Genomic DNA, 23,759 nt, shown 5'->3' on the forward strand with positions numbered 1-23,759 from the left:
AATAAGAACTGTTGAACTGTTCAAAAAGAAAAAGGCGACACTATTATTAACCATTTCGTGTACACAAATCGTTGGAGCTCTCATGGGACTGGGTCTCCCTTCCGCTGGACGATCTCCTCCAAACTCCGCGACCCTCGAATGGGACCACCCTCGGTGGTCGACCAACGCGCTCCACACGAGTCTGTCCTCTTCTCCTCTTCTCGCCGAAGAACCTGTGCCTCGGACTCCCGCTCGGGATTCGCTCTGTCGCCCAGGCTTCAGCATCTCTCTGTCCGCGTCAGCTCTCTCTGTCCCCACGGCGCCTTCTACACAAAGCCTGCGAAAACAACAGCTTTCCCACAGAAGAAAGTATAACATCTCTGCCATTGCTTAGCAACGGCATTTCAAAGTCTCGTTATCTATAGTTATAACCCATTACCTCAGCAGTTAATATTACAGAGCAACCATTTTATGATAACATTACTAAAAAGCTATTTTATTATTCCAGCAGTTAACAATCCTAGCTAATGGGTTACATAAAGAAGGAAACAACCTTCAGATTCGTCACACCACAGCATCCACCGACACCCCCATGTAAACGCCGAGACCGGGGAGAAACTCAGGCAAGGCGAGGGCACACCGTAGGTAAATTTGAGGGTGTGCACTGCTTTAGGGTGGGGGAGGTGGAATGCCCGTTCGGAAGGTGCACATGGATTTGGAACTGCGCACAGTTTTGGGTGTGTCGGCCGATTTGGGAATGCACAAGGATGTGGGCCGTTCGTGGATTTGGGGGTGTGAAAAATCTCATTTATAGATACTTTAATAACGAAAGCACTTTGACCTTTGCTCTTGTTAATGGATTTAAGGTGGAAACAGCTATTCTGTGAACTGTTTGAAATGAGTCTTGATCTGGGATAATGTAATGTACATGTGGGGGTGTCAGCGGATTTGGGGTGCACACAGATCTGGGTATGTCGGTGGATATGGGGGTGTCGGTAGGTTTGGGGCTTCATATGGATTTGGGGATACAGACTGATTTGGGTGTGCACACGACATGCGGGTTTGCGGACGTGCACAGATTTGGGAATACCAGTAGATTTTGATGTGTGTCGAATCTCAAGGTCGCTTTAGATAAATAGATAGATAGGTACTTTATTCATCCCCATGGGGAAATTCAACATTTTTTTCCAATGTCCCATACACTTATTGTAGCAAAACTAATTACATACAATACTTAACTCAGTATAATATGATATGCATCTAAAATCACCCTCTCAAAAAGCATTAATAAATAGCTTTTAAACAGTTCTTAATAGTTTACTAAAATACATTGAATGGTAACTTAAGCTCAGTCCTAACCCCGGCACTCTAACATATCTTACCCCTGGCGGTTGAATTGTAAAGCCGAATGGCATTGGGGAGTAATGATCTCTTCATCCTGTCTGAGGAGCATTGCATCGATAGCAACCTGCCGCTGAAGCTGCTTCTCTGTCTCTGGATGGTGCTATGCAGAGGATGTTCTGGGTTTTCCATGATTGACCGTAACCTACTCAGCGCCCTTCGCTCTGCTACCGATGTCATACTCTCCAGTTCTGTGCCCACGACAGAGCCCGCCTTCCTTACCAGCTTATTAAGACGTGAGGCGTCCCTCTTCTTAATGCTGCCTCCCCAACACGCCACCACAAAGAAGAGGGCGCTCTCCACAACTGACCTATAGAACATCTTCAGCATCTCACTACAAACATTGAATGACGCCAACCTTCTAAGGAAGTACAGTCGACTCTGTGCCTTCCTGCACAAGGCATCTGTGTTGGCAGTCCAGTCTAGCTTCCCGTCTAACTGCACTCCCAGATACTTGTTTATACAGAATTCATTAATAAATGCAAGTTGACCCTTGATCTCTGTTCTTGCGTTTTTTTAATTGAAGACAGGTATGTTGTGCACTGCTGGAAATGATTCTTGCTCTGAGATAATCTAATATGCATGTTGCGGGGTCGGCATGTTTGAGGTGATGCAGGGATTTGTGAGTGGGAACAGATTTGAGGATTGGGGATCTTTTGTTGAATACGAGGATGGAGGATGTGCTCAGAAACAGGAGTTCCTCAGCAAATCTGGAGACGCAGGCTGATTTGGGGGCACCCATCGACTCGGCGGAGAAGATGGGTTTGTGAAGATGCAGAGATTTGGGAATGACAGCGGATTTGAGGTGCGCGCTAAACTCACGGTTCTCAGGATGCGGAGGTGTGGGGAATCTGAAAGTTGCTACATTTACAGATACTTTAATAATAAATGCGGTTTGAACTTTGAAGTTTGCTCTTGCTGCCTTCTGCTTACGGATTTGGTGGCACATGCAGCTTTGCGGTATGTCCGAGAATGTGTTAGTGCACAGGGAGCCGGCGGTGTATGTTGCTTTGTCCGCACACTGATTTGAGGGTTGAGTGCAGGTTTGTCGTTTCTTCCTCTGAGATAATCAGATGTGCATGTGGGGGTATCGGCTGGTTTAGGGTGCGCACGGAATCGGGATTGTGCACTGATGTGCGGGAGCACTCGGATTTGGCGGTGCGTACGGATTCGGTGATGTGCGCAGATTTAAGGGAATGTCAACGAATATGGATGTGAATACGCATGTGGACGTGTGTTGAGACATTGAACTTTGTTATTTTTTAAGGTGAAGGTAACTATTTTGTGAAGAGTCTGAAACGATTCCTGCTCTGGGAAAGATTAATGTGTAGGTGTGTGCACGGATTTGGATATGTGCGCAGACTTCGGGGTTTGTCGGTGAATGTTGAGGTGCATATCGATTTGGCCGAGCATGCAGTTTTGCGGATGTGCGCAGATTTAGGGGTCGATCAGCGAATGTGTTTGTGTACGGGGATTTTGCCGTGTCTCTGGCTTTGGGGCTACAAACTGATTTGAAGGTTGAGTGCGGGTTTGCCAGTGAGCATAGCTTTGTGTGTGCACACTGATATTCAGATATGCGCAGAGCTGGGTGTGTTGGCGGATTCGGGGGTGAAAACTGACTTGGGGGCTCGGCTGATTTGGAATGGGTCAAATCTCACGGCTTTTCCGTTTATACAGACTTTAATAATAAATGTAATGTGAACTTTGAGCCCTGATCTTGTTTTTTTTTAAAGGACAGACATTGTGTGAACTGTTTGAAATGATTCCTGCTGAGGGATAATGTAATATGCACATTGGAGCGTTGGCAGTTTCAGGGGTGAGAACGGATTTGTGGGTGCAGACGGATTTGAGAATATGCGCTGAATTTCCTGTTGTTTTCGAGAATAAGGTGTTTGTCATGCAATATTCGGTTCCATCAGTATTTTGGAATCGGAGGATCTGAGGGCACACTGACTTGGTGTGCACACGGATTTGGGTGTGTGCAGTGGTTTGGGGATGTCGGCGGATTCGACGGTGCACGCGGATTTTGGGGAATCTGTTGGTTTGGAGCATGCTCACAGATCTGGGGGTACACTTGCACTTCAGGGTTTTCAGGATTTGGAGGTGCCACGTTTCTCAAAGCTGTTTTATGAAGAGCTACTTAAATAATAAATGCACTTTGAGCTGTTACATTTGTTCTTGCCATTTAATCAGGTGGAGCAGCCATGTTGTGAACTATTTGAAATGATTCTTGCTCTGCGGTAGTCCCATGTGCATGTGGGTTGCGTCTGCTGATTTGGAGCTGTGACCAATCTCAAGGTCGTATCAATTGTACATACATTAACAATAATTGCAATTTGATTTTCAGCCTCTGCTCTTGATGTTTTGTTTTTCAGGCAGCCACTTTGTGAAGTGGATGAAATGAGAATTCGAGAGCATCTGTAGTTTGTGGAGACAGGTGGGAAGCAACTGAACCCGGGAGATAAACTGAAATGGAGACGGACACGTGTATAGTCAGGCAGAGACAATGGGTCTACCCACACTGACCCACAGACACACACACACACACACACACACACACACACACACACACACACACACACACACACACACACACACACACACACACACACACACACACACACACACACACACAACTACACTTCCTTTCCTTATCCGTCTCCACAACTCTCAGCCGTGTTCTTTGACACATACGGGGTGACATGATTAAAACATACTCAACACCCCCACGTGTCTGCTGAGTTTGATGGGCATGTGGTAGATTTATGTGTGGGTCCTAGACAAGCTCACAAATGTTCCGACTGTGATTGAGTCACGGAAGAATTTGGAGGATTTAATGAGTATAAAATTGTTTATTCACAAGCACAAACTGACATTTTCCTGAGGACACTCTTGGTAGAGTCCTCCAAAAATCAAACCACATCAGCACTTTGTACACTTAAGGAGAATGGTAACAGTAGGTGATTCAGTACAATTTCACAAGCTACAATGACATAATTTACTTCAATGTTCTGTGTTTGACAAATGGTTCCTTTGAAGCACGTATTGACATCGGAAGTACTTTTAATTGATATGGAACATCGGAAGGTTCAGTCACCTTTGTTGGGGTAAACTAACTTAGAATTAATATTCTAAATATTAATTCCTTAATTTAATGACAATCTGCCACCGCAGGAATTGCATCTGTTTGATGTAATCGGTTTATAAGTATTTTAAATACCTTTATTTTTAAATCTGTTCAAATCTGTCCCATTGGAGTCGCTAAATGGTATTAAAACCCCAGGCATGTGCAGCCTTAAGATTTCATTCCGAGACATCACCTGCAGCACAGGGGGACGAATCACTTGAGAGAGAAAATATCTACAATGTTGTCCAGGTACAGGAGTGTGGAGAAATTATTGTGTGTGTTCACTGCCCTCATTGGAGTCCCTGGGAAGTGAGCAGAGCCATTCATGTTTGCTATTTCTGTGCGCTAACCGGTGTGACCCTATTCATCATCATTTGACCGGATCCCAACTTGATGAATATTCTACAAATATCCGTCAGAGATGCGGATCCTGTCAATTTAACATTCTGAAATTTCATCTTTAACGACAAGCTGAACTCAACCGCTGACTCATCGAACTCACGGGATCGACTGGAACATTGTTCTTGCCTTTAATGACACCTTGTTCAAATTTGTCCCAGTGTTGGGCACAGACAGCTCTCGGGCGAGGTGTAATTGGGAGGGTTTCAATGGGACTTTGCCCAGATTAGACCCTGTGCTGGGCATAGTCAGCTCTCCGAGAAGATTTGCCTGAGAGGGTTTACATTTTGATGTTCATTTTTTTCTGCGTTTTGACCAGAACGAAAGCCTGGTCCTGTTTTTTTCACGTCTCCCTGTGGAGTCGCAGTCTCAGGTTACTAAGTTGTTCTTGCTTTCCCTCTGAGACCCGTCTTGAATTCGGGCACCGCTTCGTCCTGAAGGAGGGTCTTGGCCCGAAATGGGACTTTGTTTAATTCCATGGATGCTGCCTGAGCTGATGATTTCCTCCAGTATTTTCTGTCTGCTGCTCCGCTCTGTATCGCTTCTCGGCCCCATCAGATGCTGAGTTTTCAGGGGCCTGATCAGTGACGGCTAAATCAGTCAAACCGGCCCAGTCAGCGTCTGGAATTGGGATGAGCACCGATCGTTGTTCGTGCAGCTTGATTTTATCGCCAGTGATTTCCCACACATTGTCTGATCTCCACACTGAAGAAGTCAGAAATACTGTGTTCCGTGTCTGATATTAGATTAGCAGCTGGTCACACACTCCAGCACTCCCAATCTTCAGCGGAAACCCGTTCCCGTGTTAATTCCCAGAGAATGTATTTAGTAATATCCAGTGCCAATTCATTCTTTTTTCTTTCTTTCTCTCTCTCTCTTTCTCCCTTTCTCTCTCTCCTTCCCTCCCTCTCCCTCTCTCTCCCTTTCTCCCCCTCTACAGTGAATGTAGTGGCGATTGTGATCCTGACCCGGGGAAAGTGCGGCCTCTCTACCTGCACCACTCGCTACCTGGTGGCCATGGCAGCGGCGGATCTACTGACCATTGTCACCAGCGTCATTTTATATCAAATCAAATACTATTACTTCGGGTGGAGTTTTCTGGGCAACACCCCTGTGTGCAGTGTTATCGATGTACTAAGATTCACGTCTACACATTGTTCTGTCTGGTTCACCGTCACTTTCACCTTTGACCGGTTTGTCGCCATTTGCTGCCAGAAGCTGAAAACAAAATATTGCACCGGGAAAACTGCGGCTGTGGTTCTGACAACAACCAGCGTACCGACCTGTCTGAGAAACGTTCCCCGATACTTCACATGGGAACCCAAGATGATCATCGACAATGTACCATGGTTCTGTGATCTCAGGGACAAAGTCTTCACTGACCCCGGGTTTCAACTCCGTTCCTCCCTTTCGCTGGGATCCTGCTGCTCAACGCTCTGACAGTCAGACACATTTTAGTGGCCAGTCGGGTCCGTAAGGGGCTGAAGGGTAAGAGCAAGGGGGGGGGGAACCGCAGTGACCCGGAGATGGAGAGCAGGAGGAGGTCTGTGGTTTTACTCTTCACCATCTCCGGCAGCTTCATCCTCCTGTGGATGACATTCGTTGTAAATTTCATATATTATCAGGTCTCAGTGGAAGGATTCGAATTCAATGATTCTCAGTGGATCTTTCACTACGTCGGGGTTTTGCTGAGTAATTTCAGCTGCTGCACGAACACATTTATTTCCGCGGTGACTCAGTCGAAATTCAGGGAGCAGGTGATCCGTGCGGTGAAATATCCCGTCACTTCGATGCTTCAGTTGATTAATAAAGCCGCGTCCTGAGCACAAGCCAGTGTCAGCTGCACTGTTTCTAGTCCGGAGTCCAGTTCCTCACATTCACCGCCTGATCTCTGAGGTGTTATACCCGGGCGTATTGTTCCATCGACTGGCAGCTGCAGACAATTCGGGGGGGGGGGGTGTGGGGTGTGTGTGTGTGTGTTTGGGAGCGGGGGGGGGGAGGTGTTGGCCTAAAGCACAGTCCAAGCCACTCATTGGTCTCTCCAGATCTCAGTCAAGATGACGCACACACATTGGTCTGTGGATATGTGCATCTGTTCACATTCGCGCCGACAAACCTCAGTCCGAACTGTCCAGAAGGACAGTCCAATGCTGTTTGGCTAATCGAAGTTCAATTACACCAGCCTCCGTCTTTCCCTTTATAGGATTGGCTAATTTGAAGAAATACGGCGTGCTTTGGGTGAATGGTAGTTGAAAATCCAACTCAGAGGCGCATTCCCGCCACCATCTGGACTGGGGTGTGGGGTACAGAATTGATACATAAAACCCTATCTACTTGTTATTTTTCAAATGAATGCTAAATTACCCCAAAACCCGGTAGATTGTAAATCATGAAACAAGGTAAGGTGAATTAAATTGAAGTCACATCCGTAACTCAGGAGCGAATTTGAGATGAAAACCATTAACCGTCAAGGATTGCCCTGAAACCTGCACATCATTTCTTTCAATCTTGAATGCTTCGCATTGAAATAGTTTGTGATCAACAGTTTCATACTGAGAAAACTTACACAACTCGGAATTACGGTACATCTTTATATGGACAAATTTCCACCACCCACTGTAAGCCGAGAATGATGGCAACAAATTCTGCTGTGTGTCCTGATAAATGGTTGGTAAGCTGTTTCTGTATCAGTACCTGTAATTCAGTTACTGAAACACCACATCTAAAATCTTAGAAACATAAAATATACAGTACAATACAGGCCGTTCGGCCGCAAAGCTGTGCCGAACATGTCCCGACCTTAGAACTACCCAGGCTTTACCCATAACCCTCTATTTTTCTAAGCTCCATGCAGCTATCGAGGAGTCTCTTAAAAGAATCTACCGCGTCCGCCACCACCACTGCAGCCGGCAGCCCATTCCACGGACTCACCACTCTCTGCGTAAAAAACTTACCCCGATATCTCCTCTGTACCCACTTCCATAGAACCATAGAACACAACAGCAAGAAGAAAATAAACGGCCATTCGGCCTTTCTAGTCTGTGCGGAAACTTTATTCCGCTAGTCACATTGATCTGCACTCAGTCCATTATCCGCCAGTCCTCTCCCATCCACGTATCCATCCAATTTATTCTTAAAATTTAAAAGTGAGCCCACATTTACCACGTCAGATAGCAGCTCGTTCCACACTACAATCACTCTCTGAGTGAAGAAGTTCCTTCTAATATTCCCTCAAACCTTGCCCTTCACCCGAAAGCTATGTCCTCTCGTATTTATCTCTCCTAATTTAACACGAAAGAGCCTATTCGCACTTACTCTGTCTATACCGCTCATAATTTTGTAAACCTCTATCAAATCTCCTCTCATTCTTCTACGCTCCAAGGTATAAAGTCCTAACCTGTTCAATCTTTCCCTGTAACTTAGCTCCTGAAGACCTGGCAACATCCTAGTAAATCTCTGCACTCTTTCAATCTTACTGATATCCTTCCTATAGTTAGGTGACCAGAACTGCAAATAATACTCCAAATTTGTCCTCACCAATGGCTTATACAATCTCGCCATAACATCCCAACTCCTATACTCAATACTTTAATTTATGAATGCCAGGATACCAAAAGCCTTCTTTACAACCCTGTCTACCTGTGACGCCACTTTTAGGGAATTATGTACTTGAACTCCCAGATCCCTTTGTTTCTCTGCACTCCTCAGTGCCCTACCATTTACTGTGTATGTCCTACCTTGATTTGCCCTTCTAAAATGCAATACCTCACGCTTGTCTGCATTAAATTCCATCTGCCATTCTTTGGCCCATTTTTCCAGTTGGTCCAGATCACTCGGCAAGCTTTGAAAGCCTTCCTCGCTGTCCACAACGCCTCCAATCTTGGTGTCATCATCAAAATTGCTGACCCAGTTTACCACATCTATATCATTGATATAGACAACAAACAACAATAGTCCCAGTACAGATCCCTGAGGCACACCACTAGTCACAGGCCTCCAGTCTGAGAAGCAATCATCCACTACCACTCTCTGTCTTCTCCCACACAGCCAATTTCGAGTCTTTTTTTAAACAACGGAATAACAAGAGCTACCCTCCAATCCTCCGGCACTGCACCCGTGGCTGAGGACATTTTAAATATTTCTGTCAGGGCCCCTGCAATTTCTACTCTAGTCTCTCTCAGGGTCCGAGGAAATATCAAGTCAGGCCCGGGGGATTTATCTACCTTTATTCGCTTTAAGGCAGCAAGCACCTCCTCCGCTTTAATCTACAAATGTTCCATGACACTACTGCTTGTTTCCCTGCCTTCCATATACACTATGCCAGTTTCCTGAGTAAATACTGATGCAAAAAAACTGTTTAAGATCTCCCCCATCTCGTAAGGCTCCACACATAGACGACCACTCTGATCTTCTAGGGGACCAATTTTGCCCCTTACTGTCCTTTTACTCTTAATATACTTGTAGAAACCCTTCAGGTTTTCCTTCACATTATCTGCCAAAGCCACCTCATGTCTTTTTTCCTTCCTGATTTCCTTCTTTAGTATTTTCTTACATTTTCTATTCTCTTCAAGTAACTCATTTGTTCTTTGCTGCCTATACAGGAAAACAGATTATCTGAACAGTGACCAATTAGGAAATGGGGAGGTGCAACAAGACCTGGGTGTCATTGTACACCAGTCATTGAAGGTAGGCATGCAGGTACAGCAGGCGGTGAAAAAGGCAAATGGTATGTTGGCATTCATAGCAAAAGGATTTGAGTACAGGACCAGGGAGGTTCTACTGCAATTGAACAAAGCCTTGGTGAGACGGCACCTAGAATATTGTGTGCAGTTTTGGTCCCCTAATCTGAGGAAAGACATTCTTGCCATAGAGGGAGTACAGAGAAGGTTCACCAGATTGATTCCTGGGATGGCTGGACTTTCATATTCAGAAAGACTGGATCGACTAGGCTTATACTCACTGGAATTTAAAAGATTGAGGGGGGATCTTATTGAAACGTATAAAATTCTAAAGGGATTGGACAGGCTAGATGCAGGAAGATTGTTTCCGATGTTGGGGAAGTCCAGAACGAGGGGTCACAGTTTAAGGATAAAAGGGAAGCCTTTTAGGACCGAGATGAGGAAAAACTTCTTCACACATAGAGTGGTGAATCTGTGGAATTATCTGCCACAGGAAACAGTTGAGGCTGGTTCATTGGCTATATTTAAGATGAAGTTAGATATGGCCCTTGTGGCTAAAGGAATCAGGGGGTATGGAGAGAAAGCAGGTACAGGGTTCTGAGTTGGATGATCAGCCATGATCATACTGAATGGTGGTGCAGGCTCGAAGGGCCAAGTGGCCTACTCCTGCAATTATTTTTCTATGTTTCTATATCTGCTATACACTTCTCCCTTTTTCTTAACCAGATCACCAATATCCCCTGAAACCCAAGATTCCCTATGCCTGTTAACTTTGCCTTTAATCCTGGCAGGAAAATGCAAACACTGCACTCTCAAGATTTAGCTTCTGAAGGCCTTCCACCTACTGAACACATTCTTGCCAGGAAAAAAAAGTCTTATCCCAATCCACTCTTCCTAGATCCTTTTTCATTTCCACAATATTGGCCTTTCTCCAATTTAGAAACTCAACTTGAGGACCAGACCTATCCTTATCCATAATTAATTTGAAAATAATGACATTATGGCCACTGGACCCAAAATGTTCGCCTACACATACTTCTGTCACCTGACTGTCTCGTTTCCCTAACAGGAGATCAAGTATTGCATCCTCTCTCGTAGTTACCTCCATATATTGATTTAGAAAACTTTCCTAAAAACATTTGACAAACTCCAAGTCATCTAGTCCTTTTACAGTTTGGGAGTCCCAGTCAATATGTGGAAAGTTAAAATCCCCTACTATTACAACTTCCTGTTTCTTACACCGGTCCACTATCTTTATACAGATTTGCTTCTCCAATTCTCTCTGACTATTGGGCAGTCTATAATACACCCCTATTAGTGTGGTCACACCTTTCCCGTCCCTCAGCACCACCAATATGGTCTCTCTAGACAAGCCCTCCGGTCTGTCCTGTCCTGCACAGCTGTGATATTTTCCCTGACTAGTAATGCCACTCCTCCCCCTTTCATCCCTCCCCCTCTATCACGTCTGAAATAAACCATAGGTGGGAGGTTATCTTGTTGTATTAATGTATTAAAAATAAATTATAAATTCTACCAATGGAACCTCTTACTGAAGGATTATTATTCAAAATAGTATCCAACAAATCAGATTCTTGCATATATGGAAACTTAATTATTTTTGTAAAAAATGTCTAACCTGAAGATATTGCAGAAAGTGTGTATGAGAGAGACTATTTGCTAATTAACCCTTCAGAAGTCATCAATCGACTATCACAAAATAAATCTGCAAAAAGAAAACAGATCCCCTTAATCACTAAAAATTAAACAAATTGGGAGAGAGAACTTAATATGACCTTTGTTAATGAAGATGGTCAATTCTTCTTCGATATGTGCCAATCACTGTTTAATTCAATTTAAAATTGTTCACTGTTACTATTTAACAAAGGAGAGACTATTCAAAATATTTCCTAAAATAGACAATTATTGCGATAGGTATAAAACTGAAGTAGCCACTTTTTCACATATATTCTGGTCATGTTCTTCATTAAAATCTTTTTGGAAATCTTTATTTTCTACAATTTCTAAAGTTCTGAAAATTAATTTACAGCCTAATGTTCCCCTTCCTCTGTAAATCGAGTTTAACCACTGCCACCCCAACCCCCCCCCCCCTCCCCCCCCCTCCGGAGCAGCACTGGCAAACCTTCCCGCACGATGTTAGTCCCCCTCCAGTTCAGGGGCAAACCGTCCCGTCGAAACAGGTCCCATCTTCCCGGGAACAAAGCCCAATTGTCCAGAAACATGAAGCCCTCCCTCCTGCACCATCTCCTTAGCCACGTATTTAGCTGCACTCTCCGCACATTTATATTTACAGGGACTTTACTCCTGACGCCGGTCCCGGGACCCGACCCGTTTACAGACCCGGAGCGGAACCGGAGCAGATTCTCAGCCACTGGTTCACATCCCAGTTCGCAAAGAAAGGATAAAGTTTCCCCGTGAATTTATTCCCAGTGAAGGTGTGAAGATGGGACTTGGTCTCCGCCTTGTAAAATGAAACTGTCCCGGACTCGTAACTGAGATAAACTCCCACCCTCCCGGGGATGGGACCGGCAGCGAGACGGGACTCGGGCCAGGGGGGACCACCGAACACGTCACAATCCCGATGTAACACTTCATAATACCGCCTGATGACCCAGAATCCGGTCTCCGGACTCAGACTGACCCCTCTCTTCCTCTCCACAGACTCTGTGGCGACTCCCAGAAACCAGTCCCGATTCCCCGTCACCTCCACCTCCCAGTAATGTCTTCCCGATGTGAATCCCTCTGCTCCCAGCACAGAAGCCCAGTGTGTGAATCTCTTCCCGGTGTCAGGGAGATTCCTCCAGGTCTCGGTCCATCTCATACTCTTCCGATCCTCAGACACCTCGAGATACGGACCCGCCGTTTCCACATCCAGGGTGACAGAGACTGGGGGGAGAAGCAGAGAATTTGAGTGTCCCCGGGGATCGGGGGGAGACTCGGGCAGCACGGCCCCGGGGACCGGGGGAAGACTCGGGCAGCGCGGCCCTGGGGATCGGGGGGAGACTCGGGCAGCGCGGCCCCGGGGATCGCGGGGAGACTTGGGCAGTGCGGCCCCGGGGATCGGGGGGAGACTCGGGCAGCGCGGCCCCGGGGACCGAGGGAAAGGCCGCGGGGCCTCAGGTGCGGTCGAGTGGCCGACACGAACCTTTCCCGTGGTTTCCCGCGGTCGCGGTCGAGGTCGAGGTCCTTCTGCAGCTGTACAGGGCCCTGGTGAGACCACTCCAGATTTGAGGAAGGACATTCTTGCTATTGAGGGAGTGCAGCGTAGGTTCACAAGGTTAATTCCCGGAATGGCGGGACTGTCATATGTTGAAATATTGGAGCGACTGTGCTTGTATACACTGGAATTTAGAAGGATGAGAGGGGATCTGAATGGAATAGATAAGATTATTAAGGGATTGGACACGCTGGAGGCAGGAAGCATGTTCCCGCTGATGGGTGAGTCCAGAACTTGAGGCCACAGTTTAAGAATAAAGGGTAGGCCATTTAGAAAAGAGATGCGGAAAAACTTTTTCACCCAGAGAGTGGTGGATATGTGGAATGCTCTGCCCCAGAAGGCAGTGGAGGCCAAGTCTCTGGATGCATTCAAGAGAGAGTTAGATAGAACTCTAATAGATAGCGAGGTCAAGGGATGTGGGGAGAGGGCAGGAACGGGGTACTGATTGTGTATGATCAGCGATGATCACAGTGAATGGCGGTGCTGGCTAGAAAGGCCGAACGGCCTACTCCTGCACCTGACGCGACGAAAGCGGATGGACAACTAATGTCTCCCCAATGGTTTTCCGCTGGACAGGCGAACCATCCTCCCTCACTCCTGCCTGTTGACCCCTGAAAGTATTTTGTGTTTCCATGAGATCTCCTCTCATTCTTCGAACAGGGAACAGAGAACATAGAGCAGTACAGCACAGGAACAGGCCCATCATTCAATGTTCACATTCATTTGTGAGTGTGAAGTGGGGGAGTGTGATGGTTTGAGACAGTAAAGGATGTGATAATGGGAACCAGTAGGGGAGAGATGAATGGCAGATTGAACCAGGAGGGGGAGGGGTGGGAAGCCTGTGGGTGAACTGTGTGTGTAGACGTAATGAGAAGCTAGAGGGGGAATAGATGGCAGATGAGGATGACTTTGTCCCCTTTCCCACAACCGCATCCCCCGCAGCCCCTCATTAGGACAGGGGATGAATTTGCAGGAACCCTTAAGCAACACAGGTCTTGATGAAGTGTTTCAGTCTGAACCGTCGACTGTTTACTCTTTTCCATAGAAACTTCCCGGCCTGCTGTTCCCCCAACAATTTGTGTGTGTTACTCTGCTTTAAATATACTCAATTATTTGGCCTCCACAGCTGCCTGTGGCAGATTCACTATCCTGTGGATAAAGGAATTCCTCCTCATCTCTGTCCTAAATGGACATCCCTATAGTCGGAGGCTGTGCTTACCGTTCTCGACCCACCCACATCCTCCCAACATCAACTCTCTCCAGACAGGTGTCAGAGAGATCTGGCGAGACCCTTCATCAGGACCTGTGTAGCTTGGATTACCAGCATCTGCAGATTTTCTCCTGTTTGATTTTTAAAGCACAAGTTAATAAGTAAACTTCTTGATTAGTCAGAGTCTCAAAAGTTATGGGGAGGAAGTGGGAGAATAGGGTTGAGAGGGATAATAAATCAGCCATTCTTCTAAACTCCGGTGAGTACAGGCCCAGAACCATCAAACGCTCCTCATATGTTAACTCTTTCATTCCCGGAATCATTCTTGTGAATCTTCTGGACCCCCTCAAATGCCAGTACATGTTTTCCGATAGAAGGGACCCAAAACTGCTCACATTACTCCGTGTGGTCTGACCGATGCCTTATAAAACCTCAGAATTACATCCTTGCTCTTGTATTCTAATCCTGTCGAAATGAAAGCAAACATTGAGTTTGCCAATCTGGGTCTCAAGATGGCGCTTATGTAGTGAAGCGGTTTTAGGCTGTGTTCGAAACCTTTTACTTTTTTTTAACCTACAACCTAATTGATCTTTTTATACCTATTCTAAAGGGGTTTAAACATATGAAATTTTTTTCAACTGTTTGAAACATCTTCAACTCGCTGAAATGTCTAAAGCAAAGGAATCGAAACAGACGAAAGAACCGTTAACTTTAGAAGCAATTGCGAATCTTATGGATGACAGACTTGGAAAACTGGAGAGTAAATTAACCGCAAAGCTTTCTACGTTTGATGAAATTTTAAAGACATTTGACGTACAACTTCAAGCACTTACACTGGAGTCACAAAAACAACAAGCAAGTAATTTAGTTCTTGAAGAAGCCGCTCGCCAGAGAGATCGTATAATTGAAACTTTGCAGCAACAGCAAACTTCGACTTCTCTACAGATGGATCGTTATAAATTTAAAATTACTGATCTTGAAAACCGCTATCGAAGACAAAATCTTCAGTTAATTGGGATTCCGGAAAAATTTGAGAATGGCGATCTCACTGTTTTTTTCTCCAAATTTTTAATGGATGTCTTTGGCTCAGAAGTACTGGATTCTCCTCCAACAATCGACCGTGCACATCGCATCTCTCGTTCTCATTCAGATTCAAGTTTGAAACCACGACAAGTAATTCTCTGGATCCATTACCCTCTTACCAAAGAGCGTTTGATTCGGGCTGCACGGAAAAGGGTATGATCAGCTTTCAAGATTTTAAATTCCGTATTCTGGAAGATTACAGTCCCGAAGTTCTAAGGGCAAGAATGGCTTTTAAATCGGTTATGAGGGAAATTCATCAGAAAGGCTACAAGCAAGCGCTGTTATTTCCAGCACATTTGAGAGTTTCTCTCGAAGACGGAACTTATCGGTTGTTCAAATCTCCAGCGGATGCTCAAAAATTTCTGGAAGAATAACATTTTATTGGGTTGACTAATGTAATAATTAGTCTATAGATTTGGATCTTCTATAAAATGATGTTTTTTTTAATGCATGGCTTACACGTATTTTTATACATGGTAAAAGTTCGTTTTTGGTTTATTTTGAATTTATTATTTTTTCATATTATTAATCTGTTAGTTTTGAAAGTAATTTATTAGGGTTTTCTTTTAAATTTGTATACACTTTTTTATATATTTTAACGTTTAAATATTAAGATATTTTAAAAAAATAAAATGTCGTTTCTTCTTCCCGAAAGGCTTTAGTGCTTGGAACGTCATATCCGTTTTGATGAATTTGAATAAGTTTTAAACTTTCTTTTAAAACACTAATTCAGTATTATTCATTTATGGGTTTTATCATTTTAATTCTTTTTTTTAAATCCTTTTGTTTTATATATATAATACTAACTTTATATTTTAATTTTTGTTATACCCACCCTTTCTTAGAATATGGGTGGTTTGTATCTATTATTCAACTTTTTTTTTGTTTGAGTTGCCGTCTTGAGACATGGTGGTAATTTTAGTGTTAGATTGCTTGCTTGCCTCTTTTTGGCTTTTTTCCTGGGGTTTTGAGGGTGGAGGGAGGGGGATTTTTCTTTTTTCTTTTCTTTTTACTTGCTTTGTGCTTAGTTTTACTTCATGGGCTTATATGAAACTACAAAAATGGTTGCAGTGTCGTGACTTCCGGTTCCTCCTTGAACTTACTTTCCTCTTCCGGATTCATGAGTTCATCTTTTTTTCAACCTTATGTGTTAATTGTAATAAATATTGTCAATATGGATAAGGTTATTAATTTTGTTTCTTGGAATACTAATGGTTTAAATCATCTGATCAAACGGAAAAAAATATTCAAAGTATTCCATAGAATGAATGCTAATGCTATCTTTGTACAAGAGACTCATTTAAGGAAGGTGGATAGTCAATGCTTTTTTAGGTTTTGGAAAGCCCAACAATATCACTGAAATTCTCAAACCAAAGTAAGAGGTGTTTCTATTTTTATAGATTCTTCAACCTCCTTTATACATCATGAAACAATTTCAGACCCACAAGGTAGATTTTTGCTCATTACTGGTCTACTTTTTAATCAAGAAGTAGTTTTAGTTAATGTTTATGTTCCAAATACTGATTGTCCTGAATTTTTTAAGTGTCTATTTTCATCCTTTCCCAATTTGAATCAGTATAGACTGATAATGGGTGGGGATTTTAACTGTTGTTTAAACCCTTCAATGGACAGATCCAAGTCCACACAAGTTCTTCCGAATAAATCGGCCTCTCTTATCAACTCCTTTATGACTGATTCAGCAATTTGCGAAATTTGGCGTTTTTTACACCCCAATGACAAAGAGTTTTCTTACTTTTCTCATGTTTATCATAATTATTCAAGAATTGATTACTTTTTCTTTGATCACTGTTTACTTACAGATGTTATAGATTGTAAATATGACTCTATTACCATTTCTGATCATGCACCTTTGAAGTTATCTATTAAGACAATGGATTCATCTATTAATACTAAATCTTGGAGGTTCAACTCTATTTTATTGCAGGACTTAGACTTTGTTAATTTTATTAAACAACAAATTGATTTGTTTTTCTCAACAAATTCTACAACAGAGATTTCTCGTGGAATTTTATGGGACACTTTTAAAGCATTTATTCGTGGACAGATTATTTCATATTCTGCTGGAGTTAGGAAATGAACTAATTCTAAAATATTAACACTGGTTGACAAAATCAAAGCAATTGATAAGATTTATTCAGTGACTCCCAGCAAAAAACTTTATAAAGAAAGAGTGGAACTTCAAATGGAGCATAGCTTGTTATTATCCTCTTCGATTGAAAATGAGTTAACTAAATCTAGAACCCAATTTTATGTGTATGGAGATAAGTCTGGTAAATTATTGGCTAATCAATTGAAAACTGCTTCGATTAAACGACAGATTACTAGGATTCGTAAACAAGATGGCACTCTGACGATCGACCATAAAGAGATAAATAAAGCCTTTCAAGATTTTTATAATCCCTTATATCAGTCAGAATTTGCTGAGGATTCTTCTATAATAGATGAATTTTTAATGAAATTGAATATTCCAAAATTAACAGTAGAGGATAGTGTATTCTTAGATACACCTATCACGGAAACTGAAATTAAAAAGGCTATTTTTTCAATGAATTCCGGTAAAGCTTCTGGTCCAGATGGTTATTCTGCAGAATTTTTAAAATCTTTTTCTTCTATACTTTCTCCTTGGCTTTGTAAAATTTTTAAAGATGCGTTAATTATAGGTAAATTGCCACAATCTTTTTATGAAGCTTCTATTTCTTTAATCCTTAAAAAAGGTAAAGACCCTATTGAATGTGCATCCTATCGGCCTACATCCTTGCTGAATACAGATTTTAAGATTTTTAGTAAAATTTTGGCTACTAGATTAGAAAATATACTACCTCGAATCATTTCTGAAGATCTGACTGGTTTTATTAAAAATCGTTATTCATCTTTTAACATTAGAAAATTAACATTATTTATACCCCTTCATCCAAAATACCAGAATGTGTCTTTTCTTTAGATGCTGAAAAATCATTTGATAGAGTTGAATGGCCATATTTATTTAATACGATGCAGCATTTTAATTTTAGTTCAAAATTTATATCATGGATTAAGTTAATATACTATAAACCCTTGGCTTCGGTTTTTACCAATAATCAAAGATCTTTTTTTCAGTTATTTCGAGGTACAAGGCAAGGCTGTCCTTTAAGTCCTTTATTATTTGACATCGCTTTGGAACCTTTGGCTATAGCCATTCGTGAATCACCTAATATTTTGGGTATTACTTGTGGGGAGGGGACGTATAAGTTATTATTATATGCTGATGATTTGTTACTATACATATCCGACCCTGAAAGATCTATTCCTGCTATTTCGTCTTTGCTTACTCAGTTTAGTAACCTGTCTGGTTATAAATTGAATTTTAATAAGAGTGAATTATTTCCATTAAATATGCAAGTTCCAATTTATAAACATTTAACATTTAAAATGATTATAGATTATTTTACTTATTTAGGCATCAAAATTACTAAAATACATAAAGATTTATTTAAAGTTAACTTTTTACCCTTAATTGACCAAGTTAAGCAACTTGCTATCAGGTGGTCTCCGTTATCTTTGTCATTGGTTGGTAGAATTAATGCTATTAAGATGATGGTATTACCCAAATTCCTATATCTATTTCAAGCATTGCCAATTTTTATTCCTAAATCTTTTGTTGATATTATTGACTCTAAAATATCTTCTTATCTATGGCAGAATAAAAATCCTAGACCAGGTAAAAAATATTTACAGAAGCCTAAGAAGGAGGGTGGTTTGGCCTTACCAAACTTGAGATTTTACTATTGGGCAGTTAATATACGATATTTAATATTTTGGACACAAGAATTGACTATAGCAGCTTGCCCACAATGGGTAAATTTGGAATGTAAATCTGTACAAGACTTTTCATTGTTTTCAATCTTAGGATCTTCGCTTCCTTTTTATTTATCTAAATTGAATAAACAAATAACAAATCCTATAGTCAAATATGCATTGCGAATTTGGTTTCAATTTCGTAAATATTTTGGTTTGAATAAGTTTATTTTATCATGCCCTATAATATCTAACTATTCTTTTCGGCCCTCTTTTATGGATCAAGCTTTTCTCTTATGGAAAACAAAAGGTATAACATGTTTTCATGATTTGTTTTTAGATGATAGTGTTATGTCCTTTGAACAGCTATCTAATAAATATAATTTACCTAAAACCCATTTTTTTAGATATTTGCAAGTTAGAAATTTTTTGTATAATGAGTTACAGTCTTTTCCGAAATTATGTCCATTGGACATTACCGAAAGAATTTTAGCTCTGAACCCTTGCCAAAAGGGTTTAGTAGCTATTATTTATAATATGATCATGAAAATACAGCCAGAAGCATCAGAAAAAATTAAGAAGGAATGGGAAGAAGAACATCATTGTCTTACATCCGCTGAACAGTGGGAGAAAATTTTACTATTAGTCAATTTGTCCTCTATTTGTGCTAAACATGCCCTAATACAATTTAAGGTTGTACATAGAGCTCATATGTCTAAGGATAAACTTGCTAGATTTTACTCTCATGTTAATCCAACCTGTGACAGATATCATTCTGATGTTGCTTCATTGACCCATATGTTTTGGTCTTGCCCTTGTTTACAAAATTACTGGAAAGATATTTTCAGTATTATTTCAAGAGTTCTGAATATCAATTTCCAACGGCATCCTTTTACTGCAATTTTTGGTTTACCAATGGTGGATAATAGTCGTTTATCCTCTTCATCTTGACGATTGATTGCGTTTGTTACATTAATTGCTAGATCTATTTTATTGAACTGGAAAGAAATTAATCCTCCAACTATATTTCAGTGGTTCTCTCAAACTATCTCTTGTTTGAGTTTAGAAAAAATTAGAAGTGTTGTTTTTGATCCTTCAGTCAAATTTGAAGAAACTTGGAGGCCATTTATTCAACATTTTCATATGAGTTAAATGGTCTTTTCCTAAACCTCACTTTGATTATCCTTAATTATTTGGATGGAGGTTCGGAGTTATTGGCACTACTGAATGTACTTAACATTATGCAATGGCCCATGTTGGTTAGTTTTTTTTTTCTTTCTCTTTTTTTGGGGTTGTTTTTTTTTCTTTTTGTCTCTTTTGTTCATAAATTCTTTGAGTTTGGGAGGCTATATATACTGATTATTATATATTTGAATGTCTACTTAAACTATTAATTATGTGCTCTCAAACACTTTGTATTCATGGTTCATTTATGTTTGTTTAAAAAATTAATAAAAAGATTTAAAAAGAAAAGAGATTGCCAATCTTACCACTGACACAAACTGCAAGTTAACCTTCAGGGAATCCTGCACAAGGACACCCATGTCCCTTTGCACCTCTGATTTTTGAATTTCGCCCTGTTTACAGAATTGTCTGTGCCTTTATTCCTTCGACCAAAATCGTACCTGCCAAAGTTTCTACCTGTTAAACTCTACCTGTGCTACAAGATCCTTATTACGTATACTGCTGCATTCAAATAAGACCATAAGACAAAGCAGCAGAAGCCGGCCATTCGGCCCTTCGAATCTGCTCCACCATTTAATCATGAGCTGATCCATTCTCCCATTTATTCCCACTCCCCCACCTTCTCACCATGAACTTTGATGCCCTGGCTACTCACATACCTATCAATCTCTGTCTTAAATACACCCAATGACTTGGCTTCCACTGCCGCAAGAAATTCACAGATTCACCACCCTCTGGCTAAAAAAATTTCTTCGCATCGCCCTTCTGAATGGGCTCCCTTCAATCTTTAAGTCATGCCTCTTGTACTAGACTCTCCCACCATGGGAAACAACTTTGCCACATCCACTCTGTCCATGCCTTTTAACATTCAAAATGTTTCTGTGAGGTTCCCCCTCATTCTTCTAAACTCCAAGGAGTACAGTCCAAGAGCGGTCAAATGTTCCACATATCTTAATCCTCTCATTCCAGGAATCATTCTAGTGAATCTTCTCTGAACCCTCTCCAATGTCAGAACATCCTCACTGCCCAAAACTGCACACAGTATTCCAAGTGAAGTCTTACCAGTGCCTTATCGAGAATCAACATCACATCCCTGCTCCTATACTCTATTCCACCCACATCCTCCCAACATCAACTCTCTCCAGCCAGGTGTCAGAGAGATCTGGCGAGACCCTTCATTAGGACCTGTGTAGCTTGGATTACCAGCATCTACAGATTTTCTCACGTTTGATTTTTAAAGCAGAAGTTAATAAATTAACTTCTTGATTAGTCTGAGTCTCAAAAGTTATAGGGAGGAGGTGGGAGAATAGGGTTGAGTGGTATAATAAATCAGCCTTTCTTCTAAACTCCCATGAGTACAGGCCCAGAACCATCAACCAACACAGATGCCTTGTGCAGGAAGGCACAGAGTCGACTGTACTTCCTTAGAAGGTTGGCGTCATTCAATGTCTGTAGTGAGATGCTGAAGATGTTCTATAGGTCAGTTGTGGAGAGCGCCCTCTTCTTTGTGGTGGCGTGTTGGGAGGAAGCATTAAGAAGAGGGACGCCTCACGTCTTAATAAGCTGGTAAGGAAGGCGGGCTCTGTCGTGGGCAAAGTACTGGAGAGTTTAACATCGGTAGCTGAGCGAAGGGCGCTGAGTAGGCTACGGTCAATTATGGAAAACCCTGAACATCCTCTACATAGCACCATCCAGAGACAGAGAAGCAGTTTCAGCGACAGGTTGCTATCGATGCAATGCTCCTCAGACAGGATGAAGAGATCAATACTCCCCAATCCCATTCGGCTTTACAATTCAACCGCCAGGAGTAAGATATGTTAAAGTGCCGGGGTTAGGACTCAATGTATTTAAGTAAACTACTTAAGAACTTTTTAAAAGCTATTATTAATGCTTTTTGAGAGAGTGATTTTAGATGCATATCATATTTTTACTGAGTTAAGTATTGTATGTAATTAGTTTTGCTACAATAAGTGTATGGGACATTGGAAAAAATGTTGAATTTCCCCATGGGGATGAATAAAGTATCTATCTATCTATCTTAGATTTATTTCTGTTTTCCCCATCCTCCACTCTATCATTCCGGTTTACCATTCGGCTGCCAAATCAGTTTAACCCCTCCCTAACAGCTCTATTAAACATTCCCGCTATGGTTCAGGTGTAACGTGTCCTTTTTGAACAGGTAATACTTCCCCCAGAAGAGATACCAATGATCCAAAAATCTGAAGCCCTGCCGCCTGCACCAGTCTCTCAGCCACACATTCATCTGCCTGATCCTACTATTCTTGCCCTCGCTAGCACGTGGCACAGGTAGTAATCCTGAGATTAGTACCCTGGAGGTCCTGCTTCTCAGCTTCCTTCCTAACTCCCGGAAATCTCTCTTCAGGACCTCCTCCCTTTAGGTAGGACCTCTATGTCATTGGTACCAAAATGTACCAAGACAGCTGGCTGCTCGTCCTCTCCCTTCAGAATATTCTGGACCCGATTTGAGACATCCCGTATACTGGCAAATGGGAGGCAGCAAAAAATGCGGGTATCTCTAACAGGCTCACAGAATCTCCTGTCTGTTCCCCTGACTATGGAATCCCCTATGACTACCGCATTCCTCTTCTCCCTCCTTCCCTCCTGCACAACAGCGCCAGGCTCAGTGCCAGAGACCCGGTCACCGTGGCCGTCCCCTGTCAGGTCATCACCCTGAAAAGGATCCGAAACGATATACTTGTTGCTGAGGGGGGCAGCCACAGGGGTGCTCTCCACTATCCGGGCATTTCCCTTCCCTCTCCTGACAGACACCCAGTTTTCTGACCCCTGTAGCCTAGGGATGACTACTTCCCTGTAGCTCCTGTCTATCACCTCTTCATTTTCTCTAATAAGCAGTAGGTCATCAAGCTGCAGCTCCAGATCCCTAACACGGTCTCCGAGGAGCTGAATCTCGGTTCACCTGGTGCAGATGTGGCTATCAGGGAGGCGGGAGGTCTCTCAGGATTCCCACATCTGACACCCTGAACAAAGCACTAACCCTGCAGACATGCTACCTAATTCTACAGGAATGAAACAAAGAAAGATAGGTCTACTCACCCACTTACTTCGCCAAGCACACAAACTTTTTAAACCGTTAGCTAATGTGCCCTCCTGTTCCCCCGTCCGTCCGGGCTGATTTGCCAAGGGGAGAAAAAGAGTCGGTGCCTCGCTCTCGACTCTTCCCGTTACCGCCTAAGCCCGTTGAGCCAAAGCCCTACACTCTGCTGCCACCCACTCCGCTTCCCGCTGTATAGGGTGGTCATCTTTTTAAACTCTCTGCGCTGTCCTGCGCAGTCTCGCCGTTCTTGTACGCAAAGTCTTTTAAAAAACTGCCTTCCTTCAGAATTTAGCTCCCTTCTTGTCCCAATCTAAAAAAACACCTTCAGTCCTTTATTCATCAACCTATTCCACACTGTCCACATGAAATTCAGCAAGACCTTTGATGTCGATGATAGACCACACTTGGAGCATTGTCTGCATTTCCGGTTCCCGAATACGGGGAGGATGTCATTACACTGGACAGGAGGCTTCAGGAGGATGTTACCAGGACTGGGGGCTTGGGTTAAAAACAGAGAGTGGATAAGCTTGGGCTATTCAGTTGTAGTGTAGGATGTTCAGGTATGACCCTTTATTGAGGTAAATAATTGA

The 23,759-nt window shown here is 42.5% G+C and overlaps 2 protein-coding genes across 2 annotated transcripts in view; both read right to left on the reverse strand.

Annotated features, from left to right (window-relative positions):
- LOC140720160 (zinc-binding protein A33-like) overlaps positions 1-23,759 on the reverse strand; it is a 489,530-nt gene that overhangs the window by 418,534 nt on the left and 47,237 nt on the right. The window lies entirely within an intron of this gene.
- LOC140720140 (nuclear factor 7, ovary-like) overlaps positions 1-23,759 on the reverse strand; it is a 31,944-nt gene that overhangs the window by 2,081 nt on the left and 6,104 nt on the right. The window contains exons 4-5 of the mRNA XM_073035025.1: positions 12,113-12,489; positions 4,601-4,700 (exon numbers count right to left, since the gene is read on the reverse strand). Of these exons, the coding sequence (XP_072891126.1) occupies positions 4,601-4,700; positions 12,113-12,489 (477 nt within the window). The remainder of the gene's footprint in view (positions 1-4,600; positions 4,701-12,112; positions 12,490-23,759) is intronic.

Source organism: Hemitrygon akajei, unplaced genomic scaffold, assembly GCF_048418815.1.
Source record: "Hemitrygon akajei unplaced genomic scaffold, sHemAka1.3 Scf000037, whole genome shotgun sequence".
In the NCBI taxonomy this organism is placed as follows: Eukaryota; Metazoa; Chordata; class Chondrichthyes; order Myliobatiformes; family Dasyatidae; genus Hemitrygon; species Hemitrygon akajei.